Source organism: Euprymna scolopes, chromosome 17, assembly GCF_053919585.1.
Source record: "Euprymna scolopes isolate OS-2025 chromosome 17, ASM5391958v1, whole genome shotgun sequence".
NCBI lineage: Eukaryota > Metazoa > Mollusca > Cephalopoda > Sepiida > Sepiolidae > Euprymna > Euprymna scolopes.
In genome coordinates, this window is record NC_136498.1 from 73551073 (window position 1) to 73577164 (window position 26092).

Genomic DNA, 26092 nt, shown 5'->3' on the forward strand with positions numbered 1-26092 from the left:
TTCGTGTCTTGGGACCCTCTCTGGCAATTCTTACTCCCCCTATATCCAGCCACATCCTCAGAATTTTGAACAATTGTATGATGATGACAGGACCCACCCTGTTGATCAGTGGGACACCTACCGGACGTGAAACCATCGCAAGATGTTCTAGCCTCATTCACATCGTTATTTTCAATATTTTGATTTGACATTCTCCCATAAATGAGGTTAGTGAATTTTAGGTTACACCACCACCGATAGTTTTATCGAGACATCATTTCTAGGAGAATTCCCCACCAACTTTAAGAACCCCTCCCGACCTTTCACCTCCACCACCAGCACTATTACTATTACCACCAACAACAACAATAGAAATAAAATCTACAATGATAATAGTAACACTAATATTGGTAGTAATAATAACAACAGTAATTACAACAGCAAAAACCACAGCTTCAACAACAGCTTCAACAATAATAAAAACATAACACCACTACTACTAATAATAATAATAATAACACCAGCAACAATAGTAAAAACCAATAAAGGAGTGAAAAATTTTTTTTCCCTCTTTTCCGCCCCTTTTCCCCTTTTTCTCCTCTTTTTCTTTTTTTCACCCTTCTTTTCTTTTCCATGGCACTACCGACTGTGACAAGGCACAAATTTACACTCTCCAGAAAAATGCTTTTCTTGTCTTTCGTATTAGTTCAAACAGTCCCCCCCCCCCAAAAAAAAAATAAAAAAATGTCATGCATTTTTCCACGGCGACGACGACGATGACAATGAACAGGCACAAATTTACACATTTTTAAGTAAATAGAATAAACAAATCCTTTACATATGAAAAGCTTCTCCGGAAAAAAAAAACAAATGCTTCTCTTGTCTTTTATATTAGTTCAAACAAATAATGTCATGCATTAATAATAATAATAATAATAATAATAATAATAATAATAATAATAATAATAATAATAATAATAATAATAGATTAAAAATATCTCATCAAAAGAATTGACCAACAAAGCTCAGATGAGAAACCAGATCAGAAAACTAGATCATCAAAAAGAAGCTAAAGCAATAAATAAGGCCAAAGAAGAGAGAAAACAATCAAAGAGGGAAAAGGTGACTGACAAAGAAGAAAAAAAGACTAAAGCAGAAACATGAAGAATTAAAATAAAACATAATGAGAATAACATAAGTCATACATGAAACTGCACACCTCTTCCCAACAACATAAATTGAAATTCTGTCAAAATGTCAAACTTGATTGAACTTTTCATGGTCAAGGTTATATAAGATGACCCCCCCCCCCCGGAATTAACTCCAAGGATACTGAAACCTCATGGAGGCTTATTGTCATTCAAATTCTCAAGATAGCCAGCAGTCATTGCCATTGAGAGGCCAATGATTGACGGTTGTTGTGATAATGCAAAATGATTTACAATGTTTATTAAAAGAGGTAAGTGAGAGCTTGAAATCTGAGGAGACTTGTTGTCACTCAAACTGTAGGAAACATGATTTTTATTGTCAGTGAGCGACTGTTGAAAATGACTTGTGTGAAAATTCTAGTGAATAAAGTCAAGATAACACCATTAATAGTAGGAGCGCTAGGAACAATGCCAAAAAACTTTGAAAAGAGAATGAAAGAGATTGGAATCAGGGGGATGGCTAATAAGATACAATGGATAACATTAATTAAAACGGCTGAAATATTAAGAAAAACCCTTGAATGCGGAGACTAACACACATGAGCTACAGGCATAAATTAGAACAGAAACGGCTACAGATGTAAAACACAAAGGAGCATCACATAGAATCATGAAAACTGAAACTGTATAATTGTAAGTCAATCTCCCTGCACCTCTGCCTTTTCTCCATTTTTTTTCTGTGTATATGTCACCAAAAACTGATGCTACACCAAATAAGTGAGGATGGAAAGACCAAAGAGAGAAAGCACTAGCCAGATCTCCACTGGATGAGTGAAAAGAGGACTGGGACCTTGGGGAGGCTTTTTGCCACCCAAATTCCAGTGAAAAACAATGGTCAACATCAACAAGAAATCAATGATAAAATTCCAAAGAAAGCCAACAGCCGTTATCAGCAAGAAATCATTGGTAAACGGCTGTTGCAAAAATGCAATGGGGATCAAAAGACACGAAGAGTATTGGAAATCTGGAGAAACTTGTTGTCAGTCCCGGGAACGCTAACTGTTGTTATTAATAATAATAGAAACTCTTCCAAAGTTATTTTTCACTATTTGTCAGTGAGAAAACTAAAAAACAATTAAGTGTCAGGTCAAAATATGTAAAAAACAATATAAGTATCAGGTCAAAATATGTAAAAAACAATTAAGTGTCAGGTCAAAATATGTAAAAAACAATTAAGTGTCAGGTCAAAATATGTAAAAAACAATTAAGTGTCAGGTCAAAATATGTAAAAAACAATATAAGTGTCAGGTCAAAATATGTAAAAAACAATTAAGTGTCAGGTCAAAATATGTAAAATCAAAGGGTGCTTTTGTTGATTAAAGATCTTTTAAATCCACGCATTTCAGGTGAAAACATTATTACCTACTTACATGTCATGTTGAAATAAGTACAAATTCCAACGCATTTCAAATGAAAACATTATTACCTGTTTACATGTCATGTTAAAATTATTACAAAGCAGTTTTCTGTAAATACAGAAAACCAGACCTATTCCTTATATACACGTGCAATCCAAGATGTCCTGAAAAAGAAAACAACTTGGGGCCATCAGAACTTACATAAAATCGACCTGACTTAATATCATGTGTGTATCATGCACATCTAGCTGAACTTTTGAAAGACATTAAAGACAAACATGTACTGGGAATTCTATTTGCAAATGTTTATGTTATTGAATTTTAAAAAGATGAATACCATAATGCCACATGATCATAATGTTGTGAGATCAGGATAAGTTCAGAACAGTTCAGCAAATTGATGCAATTGTGTCAGTAGAGATACTATGACCTGAAGATCCAGAGCTTTGTGATTTAGTTAAGTCTTTAATGGCGCATGGTCCAATCTCATTGTAATTGTTTGATTATGTGAAAAGAAGTTTCTTACTGATGTGGGTTTTAAAAATTTTCAACTACCGTGGTATTTCCATGAGTTCTGCTATTTATTAATATTATCATTATCATTATTATTATTATTATTATTATTATTATTATCATCATTATTATTATTATCATTATTATTATTATTGTTATCATTATTATTATTATCATCATTATTATTATCGTTATCATTATTATTATCATTATTATTATCATTATCATTATAATTATGATTATTATTATCATTATTATTATTATCATTATTCTTATCATCATTATTATCATTATTATTAATATCATTATTATTATCATTATTATTTTATTATTATTATTATTATTATTATTATTATTATTATTATTATTATTATTATTATTAATCACTGGTTCGTCAATACTGTTTTCATTTTTTTTGTAAGCTTTCTCAATTTTACATAATTATTTATATAGGCAAGTAATCTTTACTTATATATATTAATTGAATAAAAATTCCCATTAAACACCTACTGATATAGCTTTAATCCAAACTCAAAAGTAAGTTTACATTGACAAGATCAGACACTCTTGGGCAACACCAAGTCGGATCAGCTAGTGTATTTAGAAGATCATTATTTGATAAGTTCTCAAAAAATGTAATTTAATTGTATATTTTGCTTCTAGTATGGAAGCTGGAAGTTATTTATTTTTTCAAGTAGTCTATTATTTCAGAGGTAGGCAAGTTTTCGAACAGCATGCTTAAGTTTTACACATTATAATATTTCTTGTACATATTCTTATACGTTAAATATCAATTAAAATCGAAAGGCTGTAGCCGTAAATTTAAAAAAAAAGAAAAAGAAAAAAGAAAAAAAAACGCATCATAAATCAAATCCAAACCAAATATTAGAAAAAAACGATATATTTACATAAAGACTTTTCTCCATAGTAACTAGGGCAGTAATATACAAAGCATGCTAAAAAGGCAACATAACCTTAGCTTCCAACTTGTTTCTTTCTTAGAACTGCACGCCTGTAGAACTGTCTTCCTTTTGCCTGCTTTCCAGCTGACTACAATATGGTTGTCTTCAAGTCCAACGTAAACAAGTTCTTGATGAGCCGTTCCACTTAAGTTAAAAAATTTACCAAATTTCTATTACTAACGATTACTATATTGTCCATACTGTACACTTTTTAACGCTTATCCTCGAGTGACCTTTGGGCCTTGATAAGTGGTGATGCCTTTGTAAAAAAAAAAAAAAAAAATTACAAAAATAATATGATGACAACTGCATTTTTTATATTCTTCAGAAACATGCCATTAGGTGAATCTACGACTCTTGATATGCATACAATTAATCATTGCAGGGGTTGCACCGTCATTTCACCACAGTTAAAAAATGGAAGGTAACTTCTTTCTTATCTCCCATGTGACGTTCTTGAAAAATTCTATAATAAAGGCAGATGATATATCTGAAATACCTGGATTTTAAAGGGCAGATAACTTACGAGTGCAAGGGAGAAAACTAATACCGCTGTAGAAATAACTGAAAACATATTTTATACCAATTTTTCAGCTTTAAAGTACATAAATATAAAAAACAAAAAAAAAAAAACAAAAAAAAAATAACAATGATCGAAAAATAAAAAAAACTATTCAATGGATAAGCAACCTTACCTGTAGGAGTAAATTTCTTTTTAGGAATATTTGATACAATATTTTGTACCATTTTATTTGGCCCTTGTAAAGGATCCTGTTAAAAAAATATATATATTGGGTAAATATAGCATTAAACCATTTCTTTAATAATGCTATTTCTCTTTAATTTGTAATTTTATCAAGTTGTATTTCCACTGTGCTTAAAAGAATAATAACATACATACACTGATGTAATAAAAATATTTTTTTTATTGCAAATGGTGAACACATAAGGGTTAGTAAAAGGTGGAACGATAAAATTGTCGCCCTAGAAAAGACAACATGATTCCATTTCCATTTGATGAAAACCAGTTTTCTTTTTTGTTGCAGACCATTTACTAGTCGGCCAGTTATGTACAAATCCAAAGACTGATAGGTGCCTTCTATAATGTTTAAAAGTGGCACAATGTCCAACGAGCAAGATCAGAGATGTACCGCTCTCTACCAATCCAAGTTATGATAACAGGACCATTGCCAGCACCCTCAAAATGCATTGCTTGATTGCCACGAATAACAGGCACGTGCCCAGGATGATGAAAACAAAGTTTCTGGCTACGGTTATGATCTTTGGTGTGGTTTCAAGTGAGGACCACATCAGGCCACCTCACATTTTCAAAGTCAGCTTGAAAGTTAACACCAAAATGTATTTGGATGTGCTGAAGAGTATGGTGATCCTCTAGTGCAGTCAAGTTGCTGCTTGTAGACCCTGGGTGTGGGAGCAGAACTCTGCGCTGGCCCACAAATCCAAAGAGATCTAGGAGTGCTACAACTTTGTACCCTTCTTTCACTCCCCCGACCTGAATCTGCTGGACTACTTCATTTTGTCAGACAAGAACATCACCAATATGACCTCCTACAACACCAAAGCCAGCTTATCGCCACCATCCGCCAAGTATTCGCCGAGCTCATGTTGGCATTTGTGGAAAAGGCATGCTCTCAGTTCCAGTGGTTGAGGCTGAAGGCGGCTACATTGAATAGATATCAGCTCTACTACATAATCAAGTTACCTGAATTGATTTTTCAATAAAAGTTTTAAAATAAAGCTGTAGTGTTGTTTTCTTTAGGGCGACACTTTTATCATTCCACCTTGTAAAGAAGGACACACAATTGATGGAATGCTTTTCTCAGACCTGATCATCAATCGACTCAGTCTCAATTGCAGGTTAGTTTATATAATAATTTGTGACTTGTAAATGCTCAATCTGAAATTTCGCCTTTGCTGTGAGTGTAGCCACAGCCCCAGAGCATTTATTTAGTCAAAATATATTTCTGTCTGCAGCTAACCTTTTTGGATAGTGTTATGGGGTCAGCTGATCTATTTCAAGAATAAATGGATTTAACCAGAGACAATAAATAAAATGACATCAAAAAGTTGTGGCTGTTATTTACCCCAGTCATTTGGACACTCACTTTGATCATTGATAAATGCCAGTCGATATTCTAATCTCGACAATCAGTAGGGCAGAATATGAATAATTCTGGTGGACTGAAGCATATGTTCTAGGTAAGTTCTAAGAGGTCCACCTTCCCAGGCCTTATCTCCCATCTTTCAGGTGAAGTAAATTTATTGCTTATGACATAAGATCCCTTGACTGGGGAATGCCGATAGGGCTGCCCAAGCAATTTTAAAAAGACCAAAGTGCTCTTCCTTTATGGGCACTGGCTTGGATCTCTTCACCTTTCGACCTTGCGTCATATCTTCATGTGGTGGTAAGGAAGTAAATAACAAAGATTCGTGGCAGTTATGGCCCCAGAATCATGAGGTGTCTCAAATTGGAAGCCATGTTTAATTTTATTCTATACAAGTCCTGATTATGAAGCATTTTCAGTGAGTAGCTGTTCTATACAGTTTCTGGACTTTATAATTTTGCAAGCAAAGAGCAAAAGGTCCTTCTCATGTTGACACGAAAAAATTATGTACTGGAATGCTAAAAGATTCAATTTTTATGGAGCAATTCTGGTTTCTGATTGGCTGCTAGCAGAACATGGATTGATTTGATTCATCAGTTCTTATCAACAGCGTTTATAAATAGAATCTTCCAACTTTCAGAGAAATGCAAGGAAGAATCTCCTCGCTGCTTCAGTTGCTTGGAGACTTGGGTAGAAAAGTACCAGTCAAGAATCCGTTCTTGACAATCAGCCCGACAGGTGTGGGATTAGGAACTGACCCAGTACCTGTCAAACTGAGGTACGCCGCCTGGGTATCACCCAGGAGGTCCACCCTCCCAAACCTTGCCACTCAAATTTTGGGTGGGGTAAGTTTACTGCTTGCTGCCTGAGACGCCCCAAATCGGGGAATACCGACGGGAATGCTCAGGCAATGTTTGCTAAGCAAGAGTGCTCCTCCTTTAGGGAAGCTTGCTTGACATCCCATTTTCCTGACCTTGTGTCACATAATGGTATAGTGGGATTTTAAATCTCTACCCCCATTATACATAAAAAAATATTGCAACAACGTGTATTTTTCTATAACATACACTTTTTGTTAATTATACCACTCTGCTTATTTTCATTATTACCTACCGGTTATTAAATTATTAAGTGAAAGTACAGAATAGGTAAAGGAAGCTCACTCTCCCCATATTAAGAATGGCTTTTCTAAATAATAAGTTACTATTAAGAAAAGCCATTCTTAACATGGGTAAGGGCAACAGAAAGTGAAGTGGAAACTTGAATCGTAAAGATAACCTGATTTTCTTTATAAAACTAAAACTACTTGATCAATTTAAGTGATTTTTGAAGTAAGATACTTTTGTTTTGTACCTACATCATACAGATTTTTCTTTACTTTGTTTTTTTTTTAATAAATTAAATCCTAAACAAGAATCTTATTTTTTTCTTCAAACCAAAGATGCTTGTTGAGATGGAGTTGACAGATCGATTTTTTTTTTTCAAATATGTCGTTTTAAGCAAAAGCAATACTAGGTACTTAATTGTCATGTCGAAAATAGTAATATATCCAAAAATTACGAAAATTCATTGAGTAGAACAACTGCTATTGTGTTTTTAGTAAAAAAAAATGTCTATTCCAAGTTTGACATCATTAAGATGTAAATCTGAAATATGTGTTCCAAGCTATGTCCTATAGCAACTGCTGCTATGTCATGTTCACGTGTGGCGCAAACACACAGACACAAAAGAAGCCATGCACATGCAACACACAGACTATGTTGCCTTGTTTATCTGACATTGTGACATGACAAGTCATCGAGGTCACTTCTTTTTGACCTTTTCTTCCATTTCTTCTTTCTTCTTTCTCTCTCTCTTTTCACATCAACACGACAATGAACTCACGTGATACACATAGCTCAAAAAAATATACGTATGCAAAGAACAATGTTCCACCTGTACACATGTGCAAATATTCAAGGTAAGCCTAACTTAGTTTCACCATAAAAATCAATGGACTGCGATGAACAACTGAATTATTTTGCAACAACAGTAAAGAACATTTCAGAACTATGCCTGATCACACGTATATGTACACACACACACACACACACACACCCCCACACACACACACACACACACACACACATATGCCCTTATGTTTTTTTCCATTGTTCATAATAAATATATTGTTTGTATATATGTAAGTCGGTCTGATGTTATCTTATTTTAATGTTGGATTCGAAGACACACATATTTATCCTCTACAGTCCCCTGTGTGTGAACTCTTCACCGCCTACTTTAAAACATCTCAGAAAAATGCAACTTTACTCAATTTTCCATAAAAATTAATTTTAACTAAATAACTTGATACTCAATGAATATTTGTAATTTTTGGATATACCACTATTTTCGACATGACAGTTAAGTATGTAATATTGTTTTTGCTTAAAACGACATATTTTTAAAAAATAGATCCATCGACCACCAAACCAAATTTTAAGATGAAATGTGCACAGTGATAACCAAGGTAACAAAATTCTCAATGTTTTAGTAATATATGCGGTACTTTCAATAAGTTTTCAGACTTATTTTGTATGGCCACTTTTATTGATGGTACACACATGAAACTTTTATTGATGGTACACGCATGAAACTTTTATTGATAGTACACACATGAAACTTTTATTGATAGTACACACATGAAACTTTTATTGATAGTACACGCATGAAACTTTTATTGATGGTACACACATGAAACTTTTATTGATAGTACACACATGAAACTTTTATTGATAGTACACGCATGAAACTTTTATTGATAGTACACGCATGAAACTTTTATTGATAGTACACGCATGAAACTTTTATTGATGGTACACACATGAAACTTTTATTGATAGTACACACATGAAACTTTTATTGATAGCACACACATGAAACTTTTATTGATAGTACACGCATGAAACTTTTATTGATAGTACACGCATGAAACTTTTATTGATAGTACACACATGAAACTTTTATTGATAGTACACACATGAAACTTTTATTGATGGTACACACATGAAACTTTTATTGATAGTACACACATGAAACTTTTATTGATAGTACACACATGAAACTTTTATTGATAGTACACACATGAAACTTTTATTGATGGTACACACATGAAACTTTTATTGATAGTACACACATGAAACCTTTATTGATAGTACACACATGAAACTTTTATTGATAGTACACGCATGAAACTTTTATTGATGGTACACGCATGAAACTTTTATTGATAGTACACACATGAAACTTTTATTGATAGTACACACATGAAACTTTTATTGATAGTACACACATGAAACTTTTATTGATAGTACACACATGAAACTTTTATTGATAGTACACACATGAAACTTTTATTGATAGTACACACATGAAATTTTTATTGATGGTACACACATGAAACTTTTATTGATAGCACACACATGAAACTTTTATTGATAGTACACACATGAAACTTTTATTGATAGTACACGCATGAAACTTTTATTGATAGTACACGCATGAAATTTTTATTGATGGTACACACATGAAACTTTTATTGATAGCACACACATGAAACTTTTATTGATAGTACACACATGAAACTTTTATTGATGGTACACGCATGAAACTTTTATTGATAGTACACACATGAAACTTTTATTGATAGTACACACATGAAACTTTTATTGATGGTACACGCATGAAACTTTTATTGATAGTACACACATGAAACTTTTATTGATAGTACACACATGAAACATTTATTGATGGTACACACATGAAACTTTTATTGATAGTACACACATGAAACTTTTATTGATAGTACACACATGAAACTTTTATTGATAGTACACACATGAAACTTTTATTGAGAGTACACCCATGAAACTTTTATTGATAGTACACACATGAAACTTTTATTGATAGTACACACATGAAACTTTTATTGATGGTACACACATGAAACTTTTATTGATAGTACACACATGAAACTTTTATTGATAGTACACAGATAAAACTTTTATTGATAGTACACGCATGAAACTTTTATTGATAGTACACAGATGAAACTTTTATTGATAGTACACGCATTAAACTTTTATTGATAGTACACACATGAAACTTTTATTGATAGTACACGCATGAAACTTTTATTGATAGTACACGCATGAAACTTTTATTGATGGTACACACATGAAACTTTTATTGATAGTACACACATGAAACTTTTATTGATGGTACACACATGAAACTTTTATTGATAGTACACACATGAAACTTTTATTGATAGTACACACATGAAACTTTTATTGATAGTACACACATGAAACTTTTATTGATAGTACACACATGAAACTTTTATTGATAGTACACGCATGAAACTTTTATTGATGGTACACGCATGAAACTTTTATTGATACTACACACATGAAACTTTTATTGATAGTACACACATGAAACTTTTATTGATAGTACACACATGAAACATTTATTGATGGTACACACATGAAACTTTTATTGATAGTACACACATGAAACTTTTATTGATAGTACACACATGAAACTTTTATTGATAGTACACGCATGAAACTTTTATTGATGGTACTCGCATGAAACATTTATTGATGGTACACACATGAAACTTTTATTGATAGTACACACATGAAACTTTTATTGATAGTACACAGATAAAACTTTTATTGATAGTACACGCATGAAACTTTTATTGATGGTACACGCATGAAACTTTTATTGATAGTACACACATGAAACTTTTATTGATAGTACACCCATGAAACTTTTATTGATAGTACACGCATGAAACTTTTATTGATAGTACACACATGAAACTTTTATTGATGGTACACACATGAAACTTTTATTGATAGCACACACATGAAACTTTTATTGATAGTAAACACATGAAACTTTTATTAATAGTACACACATGAAACTTTTATTGATAGTACACACATGAAACGTTTATTGATAGTACACGCATGAAACTTTTATTGATAGTACACGCATGAAACTTTTATTGATAGTACACACATGAAACTTTTATTGATAGTACACACATGAAACTTTTATTGATGGTACACACATGAAACTTTTATTCATGGTACACACATGAAACTTTTATTGATGGTACACACATGAAACTTTTATTGATAGTACACCCATGAAACTTTTATTGATAGAACACACATGAAACTTTTATTGATAGTACACGCATGAAACTTTTATTGATAGTACACACATGAAACTTTTATTGATAGTACACACATGAAACTTTTATTAATAGTACACACATGAAACTTTTATTGATAGTACACGCATGAAACTTTTATTGATAGTACACACATGAAACTTTTATTGATAGTACACACATGAAACTTTTATTGATAGTACACACATGAAACTTTTATTGATAGTACACGCATGAAACTTTTATTGATAGTACACGCATGAAACTTTTATTGATAGTACACGCATGAAACTTTTATTGATAGTACCCACATGAAACTTTTATTGATAGTACACACATGAAACTTTTATTGATGGTAGACGCATGAAACTTTTATTTATAGAACACACATGAAACTTTTATTTATAGTACACACATAAAACTTTTATTGATAATACACGCATGAAACTTTTATTGATAATACACGCATGAAACTTTTATTGAGAGTACACGCATGAAACTTTTATTGATAGTACACGCATGAAACTTTTATTGATGGTACACGCATGAAACTTTTATTGATGGTACACGCATGAAACTTTTATTGATGGTACACACATGAAACTTTTATTGATGGTACACACATGAAACTTTTATCGATGGTACACGCATGACACTTTTATTGATGGTATACACATGAAACATTTATTGATAGTACACACATGAAACTTTTATTGATAGTACACACATGAAACTTTTATTGATGGTACACACATGAAACTTTTATTGATAGTACACACATAAAACTTTTATTGATAGTACACACATGAAACTTTTATTGATAGAACACACATGAAACTTTTATTGATGGTACACACATGAAACTTTTATTGATGGTACACACATGAAACTTTTATTGATGGTACACACATGAAACTTTTATTGATAATACACACATGAAACTTTTATTGATAGTACACGCATGAAACTTTTATTGATAGTACACGCATGAAACTTTTTATTGATAGTACACACATGAAACTTTTATTGATATTAGATGCATGAAACTTTTATTGATAGTACACACATGAAACTTTTATTGATAGTACACACATGTAACTTTTATTGATAGTACACACATGAAACTTTTATTGATAGTACACGCATGAACCTTTTATTGATAGTACACACATGTAACTTTTATTGATAGTACACACATGAAACTTTTATTGATAGTACACGCATGAACCTTTTATTGATGGTACACGCATGAAACTTTTATTGATGGTACATGCATGAAACTTTTATTGATGGTACACACATGAAACTTTTATTGATGGTACACACATGAAACTTTTATTGATAGTACACGCATGACAATTTTATTGATGGTACACACATGAAACTTTTATTAATAGTACACACATGAAACTTCTATTGATAATACACACATGAAACTTTTATTGATAGTACACACATGAAACTTTTATTGATAGTACACACATGAAACTTTTATTGATAGTACACGCATGAAACTTTTATTGATAGTACACACATGAAACTTTTATTGATGGTACACACATGAAACTTTTATTGATAGTACACACATGAAACTTTTATTGATAGTACACACATGAAACTTTTATTGATAGTACACACATGAAACTTTTATTCATGGTACACACATGAAACTTTTATTGATGGTACACACATGAAACTTTTATTGATAGTACACGCATGAAACTTTTATTGATAGAACACACATGAAACTTTTATTGATAGTACACGCATGAAACTTTTATTGATAGTACACACATGAAACTTTTATTGATAGTACACACATGAAACTTTTATTAATAGTACACACATGAAACTTTTATTGATAGTACACGCATGAAACTTTTATTGATAGTACACACATGAAACTTTTATTGATAGTACACACATGAAACTTTTATTGATAGTACACGCATGAAAATTTTATTGATAGTACACGCATGAAACTTTTATAGATAGTACACGCATGAAACTTTTATTGATAGTACACACATGAAACTTTTATTGATAGTACACACATGAAACTTTTATTGATGGTACACGCATGAAACTTTTATTTATAGAACACACATTAAACTTTTATTTATAGTACACACATAAAACTTTTATTGATAATACACGCATGAAACTTTTATTGATAATACACGCATGAAACTTTTATTGAGAGTACACGCATGAAACTTTTATTGATAGTACACGCATGAAACTTTTATTGATGGTACACGCATGAAACTTTTATTGATGGTACACGCATGAAACTTTTATTGATGGTACACACATGAAACTTTTATTGATGGTACACACATGAAACTTTTATCGATGGTACACGCATGACACTTTTATTGATGGTACACACATGAAACATTTATTGATAGTACACACATGAAACTTTTATTGATAGTACACACATGAAACTTTTATTGATGGTACACACATGAAACTTTTATTGATAGTACACACATAAAACTTTTATTGATAGTACACACATGAAACTTTTATTGATAGAACACACATGAAACTTTTATTGATGGTACACACATGAAACTTTTATTGATGGTACACACATGAAACTTTTATTGATGGTACACACATGAAACTTTTATTGATAATACACACATGAAACTTTTATTGATAGTACACGCATGAAACTTTTATTGATAGTACACGCATGAAACTTTTTATTGATAGTACACACATGAAACTTTTATTGATAGTACACGCATGAAACTTTTATTGATAGTACACACATGAAATTTTTATTGATAGTACACACATGTAACTTTTATTGATAGTACACACATGAAACTTTTATTGATAGTACACGCATGAACCTTTTATTGATAGTACACACATGTAACTTTTATTGATAGTACACACATGAAACTTTTATTGATAGTACACGCATGAACCTTTTATTGATGGTACACGCATGAAACTTTTATTGATGGTACATGCATGAAACTTTTATTGATGGTACACACATGAAACTTTTATTGATGGTACACACATGAAACTTTTATTGATAGTACACGCATGACAATTTTATTGATGGTACACACATGAAACTTTTATTAATAGTACACACATGAAACTTCTATTGATAATACACACATGAAACTTTTATTGATGGTACACACATGAAACTTTTATTGATAGTACACACATGAAACTTTTATTGATAGTACACGCATGAAACTTTTATTGATAGAATACACATGAAACTTTTATTGATGGTACACACATGAAACTTTTATTGATAGTACACACATGAAACTTTTATTGATAGTACACACATGAAACTTTTATTGATAGTACACACATGAAACTTTTATTGATGGTACACACATGAAACTTTTATTGATAGTACACGCATGAAACTTTTATTGATAGAACACACATGAAACATTTATTGATAGTACACACATGAAACTTTTATTGATAGTACACACATGAAACTTTTATTGATAGTACACACATGAAACTTTTATTGATAGAACACACATGAAACTTTTATTGATGGTACACACATGAAACATTTATTGATGGTACACACATGAAACTTTTATTGATGGTACACACATGAAACTTTTATTGATAGTACACACATGAAACTTTTATTGATAGTACACGCATGAAACTCTAGGTCCTTTCAAAGTAATCTCCTCCGGCTTCAATGCACTTGTTGTACTGTTCCAACAACTTCTGGAAGGCTCCATGGCAGTCTTCATGTGTGAGTGTGTCAATGACTCTTGCCACATCCTCTTTCATCTCTTCAATTGTCTCTTAATGACAGCCTCTAAGGTTTTCCTTGAGATTAGGGAATAGTCAAAAGTCACAGGGAGCAAGGTCTGGACTATAGGGAGGGTGAGGAACTGTCTTGATGCCCATTTTGGTCAAAGAGCCTGTGACAAGGATGGGGTTATGGATGGTGCATTCATTCTTCCCCATTTTCAATTCCTCACAAATAATTGTGTGCACACTTCCCATACTGAAATTAAATTGTGCACTTATTGTCTTTATAGACACACGAGAGTCTTTATCCATGAAATTCTTTATTTGGCCAATCAATTCTGGTGTTCTGACTTCCTTACTCTTCACAAAGCTCTAACCATATCTCACAGACTCCCTGCCTTCCTTGAATCTCTTAGACTACTCAAAAACCGATGTTCGATTCATGCAAGATACTCCATATGTTTCTGTGGCATTTTTTCCAAGTTTAAAACAGAATTTTATTACATATTGTTCTTCTAAAGTGTCCTCACGTCCAGATTGCAGTTTTGAAATTCACCAGCTTTAGTAGAGTGTATTCCAATTCCTGCTGTAGCTGTTCATTTGAACCTGAAATCATAAAAAATTGGTCGGTCATCTCATAAGATATATAGCAATGACATATTGAAGTTTCAAGAGTCTATGACAATATTAAATACCTGTTCAAAAAAGTCTGGAAACTTATTTAAGGCACCTCATAAAAAATTAAAAAAACAAAATTGAAAAACTTGTATTTAACATAAAACGAAAATCTGTTCAACCAACCTGCACTTTATGCGTTTCACCCACATCGACAATATCGGAATAATATCCTCTCTGTTTAATGACGGGATATGAATGCTGTTCAGTTTTAACAACATTTTCTTGTTTTACGGGTGATGCTAAATCATTCCTGCGGGGAAGAATCTTAAAAGTGTGTCTGTGACGACTTTTCGAACTCATGATTTATTCTGAAAGAAATTAGAAAGATTTTTCGGTTTTATATTTCTGGATTTTTGAGATGAGGATGATTTAATAATTTGTTTCGTTTGCATTATTTGAGCTACTGTTCTCATCTTCAGTGTTATTTTCACAAACGTTTTGGCTGATTTCACCGCTGACCTTTTTTCAGCTGTCAAACAAGACTTCTACCTGATCATGGCTGATGGAATGAGAGTATGCTACCCCTAGTGGATTAAATGATGGGCCTTCTTTGAAATTCTGTGCAAGTTCCTAATTTAACAGAAAGATTCCCAAGTTTGACAATATGTCGATGGTTACATTGGCTGAAACATTGTCAAAATAACACTCAAGATAGGAACAGTAGTCCGAAGAATCCAAATAATCCAAATAATAATAATAATAATAATAATAATAATAATAATAATAACCTAAATAACATCTTTATTTAAAATTCCCCAACAAATTAAAAAAAAAAGGAAAAAATAAGTCCACATATTATCTCCCCCTAGAAGCTTAACCAGAATGGCTCTCTGTCATATATCTGAATGTAAATGAGACTCTTTAATAAGAAGTAAAATGTCTTAACCCAAATGATAACATGTGTGGGGAAGCCCCCTCCCCAAATGTTTACTTGTCCATCCAAGACACTGCTCTATACATATATATATATATATATATATATATATATATATATATATATATATATATATATATATCATATATATCATATATATATATATATATCATATATATATATCATATATATTGAGCAGTGACCACTATGAAAAAGTAGACTTTATACACTAGTCAGTGATTGAATTTTTTTTGTTGTTGTTGTTGTTGTTTGACCGGAGTGATCAGAATAAGTAAGAAGTAATTTCAGCAGGCAGATAATTTTTTTTTCTCTTTGGTGTTACCCATAAGATCCAATATTCTATCTATGTATAAGAGCATAACTTATTAACTACCTATATTGATTCTTATTTTATTTATTTACAAATCACTATAATTTAGACATACGGTCTTTCTACCATTTAGTTACTGAAATTGTTTCTTTATACTATTCTTATGTAGGGAAAAACAAGAAAAAATAACTAAATAAACAAAAAAAAAAAAATTATAAAGACCATAGCCAACCATGATCTTCACTACCCATTACTGTGCACGCCTGTGTAAGGGAGACCTATCTACAAATTCCTTCCTACAGAGAGAAGATTTCAACTTATACGAAGCAGATATTAATAATGCCTTCAAAATTTTTATTCTATTTATTTATTTATTTATTTGGCTGTTCTGTCTGTGTCCATTTATGTTCTTTATGTATGTGTAATAGTGTATGATATCTTCCATATACATGAGAGGTATACACCATCCCTGCGTCAGAGCCACAGGTAAAACAATTCTGGGTCTGGTTTTGCCACAAACACCACAACATGAAAAATGTAAACTACAAATATCACAAATTATGGAACCCAGAAGAAAGATCTGGGTGTCATGATCAGCAGGTGTTCCCTCGGTAGCCAGCATGGGGGACCTGGTCGTCATCCTGTGAATGTTGGCCCACTTTCTAATTTCAGAAATGCATAAAACACAGACGCTGAACAAGTAAGTATAACCTCTATTTTCAGGGACCAAAATGAAACGGACCAAACACAGCACAGCCAAGATAACCATCACAAAAGAAAATTCCAAAGGAGGAAATGGACAATGAAAGAGAATAGACTCGTAATGGAATGCTATTATAGAAGTCATCCTAAATATAGATAAGGAGGTTATCAGAAATGAATGAAAGAGCTATGGGACTTGTCCAGTAACTACCATATGACAGAATAAAGAATTGAAGACCAAGCAAGACTGATACTCAAGGAAGGCTGGCTCTCAAAACTGGAACTAACAGAAATACAGCAAAAAATAAATGAGGAAACTGAGCATGAAGCAGCCCCCACTGGAACCACACATGTAGAAATCGCACAAGCCCCACAAGTGGAAACACCACAGACAGAGAACCTGTGAAGACTGGACTCTACAAATGTGGAAATTGAGCACAATGAAACAGAGATAACAGAGGATGAAGCAAGTGAAATAGAAAAAATAATACAGTTCATGAAAAAAAAAAGATACAATCACACACCTGAACAATTTAATATACATATAAAAGATGGTAAGTATGAAGTTCAAATCAGAAAAAGAGCTAGGGAAAGATGCACAGATAAAACCTGGATGGGAAATGAGGCTAGAAACCCAAGTTAACAAGCAGAAAAAAGAAGCCAAAACGATAAACACGAAGAAAGCAATGTGGATATGATGGAAAATTGGAAATGTGACTAGCAGGGAGAGACTAAACAAGAAACATGAAGAACTGAACCAAAAAATAGCAGCGAAAGAAGCGAAATTAAGACATTATAAATACAAACCTGAGCAATGCAAGCAAAACCACACATTTGAAAACATGGAGAACCAATCCTACCAAAATGTGAATGGAAGAAAAACAAAAACCGAACAACCAAACTCGATGGAAACAAAACTCTACTGGAGTAAGATATGGGAAGAATGATGAAACCACAATAGAAATGCCAAATGGCTGAAAAACATGAAAGAAGAGTTACAACAAATCGAAGAAGGAACAGTGAATGAAATCAGCATGGCATGGATCGACTACAAAAAAGCGTATAACAGCATCCCCCAAGCATGAATAATAGAATGCTTAAAAATGTATAAATACCAAGCAGAATTATCAGCATAATAGAAAATGCAAGTTTGGGGTGCAATTGGAATTGACAGCTGGCGGACAACACATAACAGAAATTAACATACAAAGAAACATCTTCCAAGGAGACTAACTATCACCATTACTGTTCATTATAACCATGATGCTCCTGAACAATATACTGAGAATATGTTAAGCCGGATATAGTTTCTTTTTTTTTTTTTTTTTTTTACACAGTGATCACCACTTATCAAGGCCCGGAAGCCACTCAGGGATAAGGGTTATTGCAAGTACATTAATTTAGTGAGGAGATTTGCTGAAGTGTTTACTTAAGGGGGCGGTTCATTAGGAATTTGTTAACATTGGACTTGAAGACATCCAAGTTGTAGTCCGGAGGGAAGCAGGCAGACGGAACAGAGTTCCACAGAGTTTCTCTGATACAGAGGAAAAAATGAACCACTTGATGTACATGGACGATTTGAAACTTTTTGCAAGGACAGAAAATGAGCTAGAGACACTAATTAACACTACCAGGATCTTTAGCCAGGATATCAAAATGGAATTTGGAATGGAAAAGTGCTCACTACTAGTTATAAAAAAGGGAAAACTGGAAATGGCAGAAGGCATGGAACTACCAAACCAAATGGAGATGAGGGCACTAGGGGAACAAGACGACTATAAATACTTGGGAATTCTGGAAGCGGACACCATCAAAACAACAGAATTGGAAATACCTCAGGAGAATAAGAAAACTCCCGGAAACGAAATAATATAGCAGAAACCTATTGAAAGGTATAAATACATGGGCAGTATCACTAGTAAGATACTCTGGACCGTTTATAGGGTGGACAAAAGAAGAACTGAGACAGCTCGATCAGAAAATCAGGAAATTCATGACCAATGCACTACACCAAAAGGATGATATTGACAGATTCTACATGAAAAGGAAAGACGGCAGGAGAGGACTGGTCTGTGAGGAATAAATGTAACGTCAGGGTTTTTTTTAGTTTGTATGATTTTTAAGAAAAACAAAAATAACAGAGTTAGATAGAAAGAATATATTGTACAAGAAAGTGAACAAAGAAAAGTTATTGGTATTTTTGATTAAGTTAGACAGTCTCTAGTCTTGTGTTAGGTTGCAATATTTTCCCATGAGAATATTAGCCTTGTGGTTTATACAATGGCGAGCATAATATACAAGTGAATGGGTAAGTCCCCATAACACACTCCTCTCCGTAAGAATGAATATCTGGTAATAGTTTGCAAATCCAAAAAGACATTGTAATTCAGTAATATTTTTTAGAGCTGGCATATCCTTTACACTTGTGGCCCTTTCCGGGTTCGGTCTTCTACTGGTTTTGTCTATGATGTGTCCCAAATATTTTATTTCTTTTATGAAGAAATCACACTTTCCATTCTTTTATTTTAAATTCAAAATCCTGTATCCGAGAGAATATTTTGTGGACATGTTCTTGATGTTGTTCTCTGGTCTTATTATTATGATAAAATCGTCCAAGTATGCTATTACAAAATTGTTGTAGACCCATGCTAGGGGTCACAAATGAAAGAAATCACAAGTAGTGTAAAGTGTATAAATATAATATGTATTTATCATAAAGAATACAGGAGCCACTAAAGTGGTATGAGGGGAACATGTTCGTAGCATGCAGTTAAATATGGTATGAATGTCTCCATCTAGTCTCTGAAACCAGTGGTAGGACTGGTTGATTCCACTTAGTTCTCAAATAGGGGTGATTTCTATCCCACAACACCTCCCTTTCTCAGCTTTTAATTTCTTCTGGAATGATCGTATAGCTCTTTTTTCTGGAATTGATCTGTATTGGGCCCGTCATTTTCCTTTTCCTGGAGAACCGGCATTGTCCGGCGGCTTGTGCTGTTACCAGGTCGAACGTGCCATATATCTGGTCCATTACCTCTTCTTGCTCAGCAGGAGGTTGTCTTTCGTCATCTGTGATACATTTCCGAATTTGGTTCAAATGCTTCTTGTGAATAAATCTTGGATCTTCGATAATGTAAACCATCTGCCCAATCCTTTTCTGGACCTTTCCTAGTTCCCACATCGTACTATTATTTTTGTGTTTGTGGAAAAATACTTTTGCACCAGGTAAATACCTCTTTTTAGGAACTATAGTATTTGGCAGTTTCACCTGTTTTGGCAAAAGTTTCTTGAAGACCGACCTAATTTTCCTCGCGAACATTAACTCTGCCAGTGGCATCTTCGATGGAGCGCTTTTTTGTAAAAACTGCTGGAGTGCCTTTTCTGAGGGCGTTCCTTTAGCCTTCTTCAGGGCGCTGTTCAGCGTGTCTACAAACCTCTCTGCCTGACCGTTCAATCGAGGATGATAGGTTGGCATTGTGATGTGGTTAATCTGGAAATCCTTGCAGAAGCTTTTAAAATCTGCTGAAGTGAATTGTGTGCCATTGTCTGAACAATCAACCACACCAAACCTAGCATACAATTTGTGAAGAGCACTGATTGTAAAATCTGTCATTGGACTTTTACATTGAAATTCCTCAGGACATTTTGAAAAACTGTCTATTAAATAATAGTTTCCATCAGTGGGCCTGCATAATCTACATGTATTCTTTGCTATGAGTAGTCCGCTTTAGGTCACAGGCTAAATAGTATTGGGTGCGTTTTTGCAGCCAATGCACATCCTGAGGCGAATTTCTGTCTACCCAGTTACGGAAGCACAAAATGTATATAATGGCACCATTGAAATAAAAAATATTGTTATATTTTAATGTTAAACATGTTTTTTTTGCAAACATATTTAAGTTTTATTTTTTTTTTCAAACATATTTACGTTTTTTTTTTTTTGTTTTTGCAAACATATTTAAGTTTTATTTTTCCAAACATTTACGTTTTGTTGCTTGTTTATTTTCAAACATTTACGTTTGTTTGTTTTTACGTTTTTTTTTTGTTTTTTTTTGCAAGCATAAACTAAATGTTTTTGCTATATTTTTCTTTTAAACATATTTATGGGTATTTTTTACGCTCTTATAATAATAATAATAATAATAATAATAATAATAATAATAATAATAATAATAATAATAATAAATCAACGTTTTTTTTTAATCTTTTTTTATGGATCCCCCCTTTTTTTTTCTTAATTTTACTGCACTTATTTTACCTTTTCCGCGAGTATATATATATATATATATATATATATATATATATATATATATATATATATATATATATGCGCCTGATCAAAGAGCCCACACACACAAAAAAAACGTAAATATGTTTGAAAAAATAAAACTTAAATATGTTTAAAACACACACACACACACACACACACACACACACACACAAAAAAAAAAACATGTTTAATATTAAAATATAACAAAAACATTTATTTTTATTTCAAGGGTGCCTTTATATACATTTTGTGCTTCCATAACTGGGTGGACAGACAGTAACGCCACCTATAGTTAAACGGAGGAAACAGGCTCTCTCTTTCTTCATGATTACCATAGCAGAGGATTTTTCTTTCATTTCAAATGAAATAAATGTACTTGTTAAGATAGAGTCGACAGATCGATTTTTTTTAATATGTAGTTTTAAGCAAAAACAACAGTACTTACTTGATTTCCATGGCGAAAATAGTAATATATCAAAAAATTACGAAAATTCATCGAGTAGAACAACTGCTATTGTGTTGTTAGTAAAAAAAAAAAAAAAAGCCTATCGCTATCTGCTAAAACAAAATGCAAGCTATTACAATGTCGAAAATGGAGATAAGTATGTTCCTTCTATTCGCAATCTTCAAGGTGTTCACATCTAGGGAAAATGCCATTTCCCTCAATTTTCCGAAAAAATACTTTTAACTATAAATAATTTTCTATTCGTTGAATTTTCGTAATTTTTTAATCTATTACTATTTTCGACATGACATTTAAGTAAGTGCTGTTGTTTTTGCTTAAAACAACATATTTTAAAAAATCGATCTGTCGACTATATCTTAATTTAACAAGCACCGAGATAAATTCTTAATTGTGATTGGCGACGAGCACCCTTTCTAGTACGATTTTAAAAAGGTTATTTTTGGTACTTTACGTTATTGTATTATTGAAACTGTATTATTTTATTTTAATAATAAATTACTGATTTTTTTTTTTTACGACCTAACCCAGCCGTAGTATAAACACTGCCAACCTCTCCATGTTAAGCACGGCTTTCGAAATAAACACCCCAACCTCAAAAGCCGTTCTTAGCATGGGGAGGTTGAGGTGTTTATACGACGTTGGGTTATGGCTTAAAAAAATACCAATTATTGATTAATAGTAAATATGAAATAATAATGCATGTCACGTAAAGACGAGAAACACATGAGAAGTAAGTAGTCACGCAATTCTATTGATATATTTTAAAAATTAAAACAACCATAATTTACGCCACAAAAAATCTGTAAAATGTTTGAGTTATTTTTAGTAAAAAAAAAAAAAACTGATGTTAATTAGAAAAAAATGTGATACTTTGCTCAATTTTAATCAGATAAGTTCGGTTAAAAAAATTAAAGCTAATATACCTTTTTTTCTCTTCATTTATTCGTTTTCAAAATATGAACGTGATTTCAGTTGTTAACTGTTATACAAACACATGCTGTAGGTTGTCATGGTAACGGAGATCAGGCATTCGTTCAAATTCGGACAAAATTACCATGCACTTCGAAATTATGACATCACAAAATTTTTATTTTGGAGAATTTTGTTTTGTTTTAAACTTAAGAATTTTATTTTTTATTTTCATAGTTTTATTTTGAATTCCCAAATATTTATTAAACACTTCTGTGATGTCATAATGATTATCTTCCCCCCTCTCTCTTTCCCTCTATTGTTATTTTTCAATTTATCTATCTATCTATCTATCTATCTATCTATCTATCTATCTATCTATCTATCTATCTATCTATCTATCTATCTCCCTACTCATCCCTACACTTTTCGTTTCTTTCTTTCTATTTTTTTCTTTTTTTTTTAATAATTTCGCAATCAGCAGGAATACTCTGCAATAAAATTGACAGAATTATGTCCCTTTGGCAACCATCTTATTTGGCTCCGTTCGCAGTATCTCAAATTTGAATTTACGTTTTTTAAAATTTGAGACTATAGTTTTAATCGTCGGCGTTCATCTTATTGTTTCTTGATAAATTTCGAATCTTTAACGCAGTCTTTTCAGCGAAAAATGAAACTGATATTCTACTTTTTTGTCGATTACATGGGGGGGGGGGATTCTGCATAATAGCGATTGAAAAAAAATTGAATTGATAATTTAAGTAGGTAATCACATTGCTATATAAATTTAACATAGAATGATCACCCGCTTCCTGACAAACATTATGAGGGGAAGAGGAATAATCGGAACCATTTTTTTCTGATTTCTGGAGTTTACTTGATGTAGAACTTTGTTTCAATAAATATGTGATCATCGATAATATATATGCGCAGACTATTTTTAAATTTTAATTCATATATATATATATATATATATATATATATATATATATATATATATATATATATATATATATATATATATATATATATATGACAATGTTTATTTTACGTCTGCCCTAAATATTTGCTGACTTTGCAATATTTTTTCAGATTATTTATTTATTAGTTTTCTATCTTTCTGCATCCAAAATAAAAATGCTTAAAATTGTTTCTGCGCATATATGTCTGCGCATGAATTAATAGAAAAACAAATAACTATATTTTGGACCAATCAGAGGATTTTCTAAATTTATTGGAAATTGGCGCGTTGACCTTACAGGCCAGATTTTTCTTCGATACACCAGTTGAGCCAAAATTCACAACAGATCTGAGATGTACATCGCCTCCTTCCCCTCCTCTGTTGGGCCTTGAGCCACGGCTATATCTCGGTGTTCGTGCTTTGCGACTGCTGCTACGTCAACTCATGTATACACTCATAAGCATACGCACGCAGGAAATACCAAGGTCTCATGTATGATATGAAAAGAAACTGGAATCTAAAGGGGATATCAATCATACCAGTTATCATAGGTGCCACAGGACTTATGAAGAAGAACCTGAAGTCCTACCTAACTAATATTCCTGGTGAACCAAGTGCAAAAGAGATTCAGACAATTGCACTTAAGGGAACAGCGAGGATACTAAAAAGAGCTCTCGGTTGGTTTCAATAAAAAAGCGGGGCAATGTTGGCAGCTGGTTTGGCTGCCCCATAGCCAGCATTACAATCTTCAAAGGAAGAAAAAAAAAAAAAAAAAAAAAAATCAATCACACAATTCATTAACTCTTTCTCGTTATAGTATGATCATCAAAAACCAATGTATAAACTTATTCATTGAAACTTTTCTTACTGAACTTTCTTTTTACTATGAAAACAAAACTTTTGAAAACAACGACTTTCAGGTCTGTGTAATTCATGACCCATAAGTTATCGACCCTGACTTCCTCGATATCTCAGCTAAAGATTAGCACTTGTTTTACAAGGGTTCTAAACATTTTTTTTTCCTATTGATGTAAATTTCCATTATAAATATATATAAAATGTCTCTTTTGTGAATGTATTCCTTCTGAACTGATTATTCTGCTCGTGTTTGTCATATAACATTTCTCTTGATTTATCACATTTAATCATAAACTTAAAAACAATTTTCACTGAAAATATTTCTCTGAAACCGGCTCATCCCCAAAATACCTTGCCCAAATTGGAACCCTTGTAAGGGACCTTCCAAAAGTAACAGAAGCACTTTCCTAAATTCCAGTCTTTCCTCACTGTGGTAAGGGCTTTGGTAAGATAGTAGTATGAAAATTACTCAACTAAAAGGGCTCTAGTGAAAATCTAGGAGGAGTCTACATCAAGATTCGTCATCTCCTGGTTATCTAATAGCGTGAAAGTGCTAACGTTTCCGTGCTATTCCTGTGTTTTGGGCGAAACCTTCCACAACTTTGCGTGCTACCGTTGGGCCTTGCTGCTCTCAGTGTAAGAGGTAAGCACCTGCAATTATGCAGGTCAATGAATACCTGCGACTAATGAGGAGGAATTCATGCAGACTGGATAATCCTGAGGCATGATAATCATGTTATATGCAGAAGGCCGATTTATTTAACAACGGCAACAAATCAGAAGCGTCCGTCAAAAAGAAAAGATATCTCATCATGACCTTTTCTTTTAAAATTATTTTTCTGTTTATTTAATTATTTATTTGAGGACTGTTATCCTCATTTTCATAGTTGTTGTTGAAG

At 32.5% G+C, this 26092-nt stretch overlaps 1 protein-coding gene across 1 annotated transcript in view; it reads right to left on the reverse strand.

Moving 5' to 3' along the window:
• LOC145296792 (dynein axonemal heavy chain 1-like) overlaps window positions 1-23517 on the reverse strand; it is a 350721-nt gene extending 327204 nt beyond the window's left edge. Inside the window, exons 1-3 of the mRNA XM_080142859.1 lie at window positions 23389-23517; window positions 15946-16130; window positions 4716-4791 (exon numbers count right to left, since the gene is read on the reverse strand). Of these exons, the coding sequence (XP_079998985.1) occupies window positions 4716-4791; window positions 15946-16122 (253 nt within the window). The 5' untranslated portion in view covers window positions 16123-16130; window positions 23389-23517. The remainder of the gene's footprint in view (window positions 1-4715; window positions 4792-15945; window positions 16131-23388) is intronic.
• Window positions 23518-26092: the final 2575 nt, after the last annotated feature.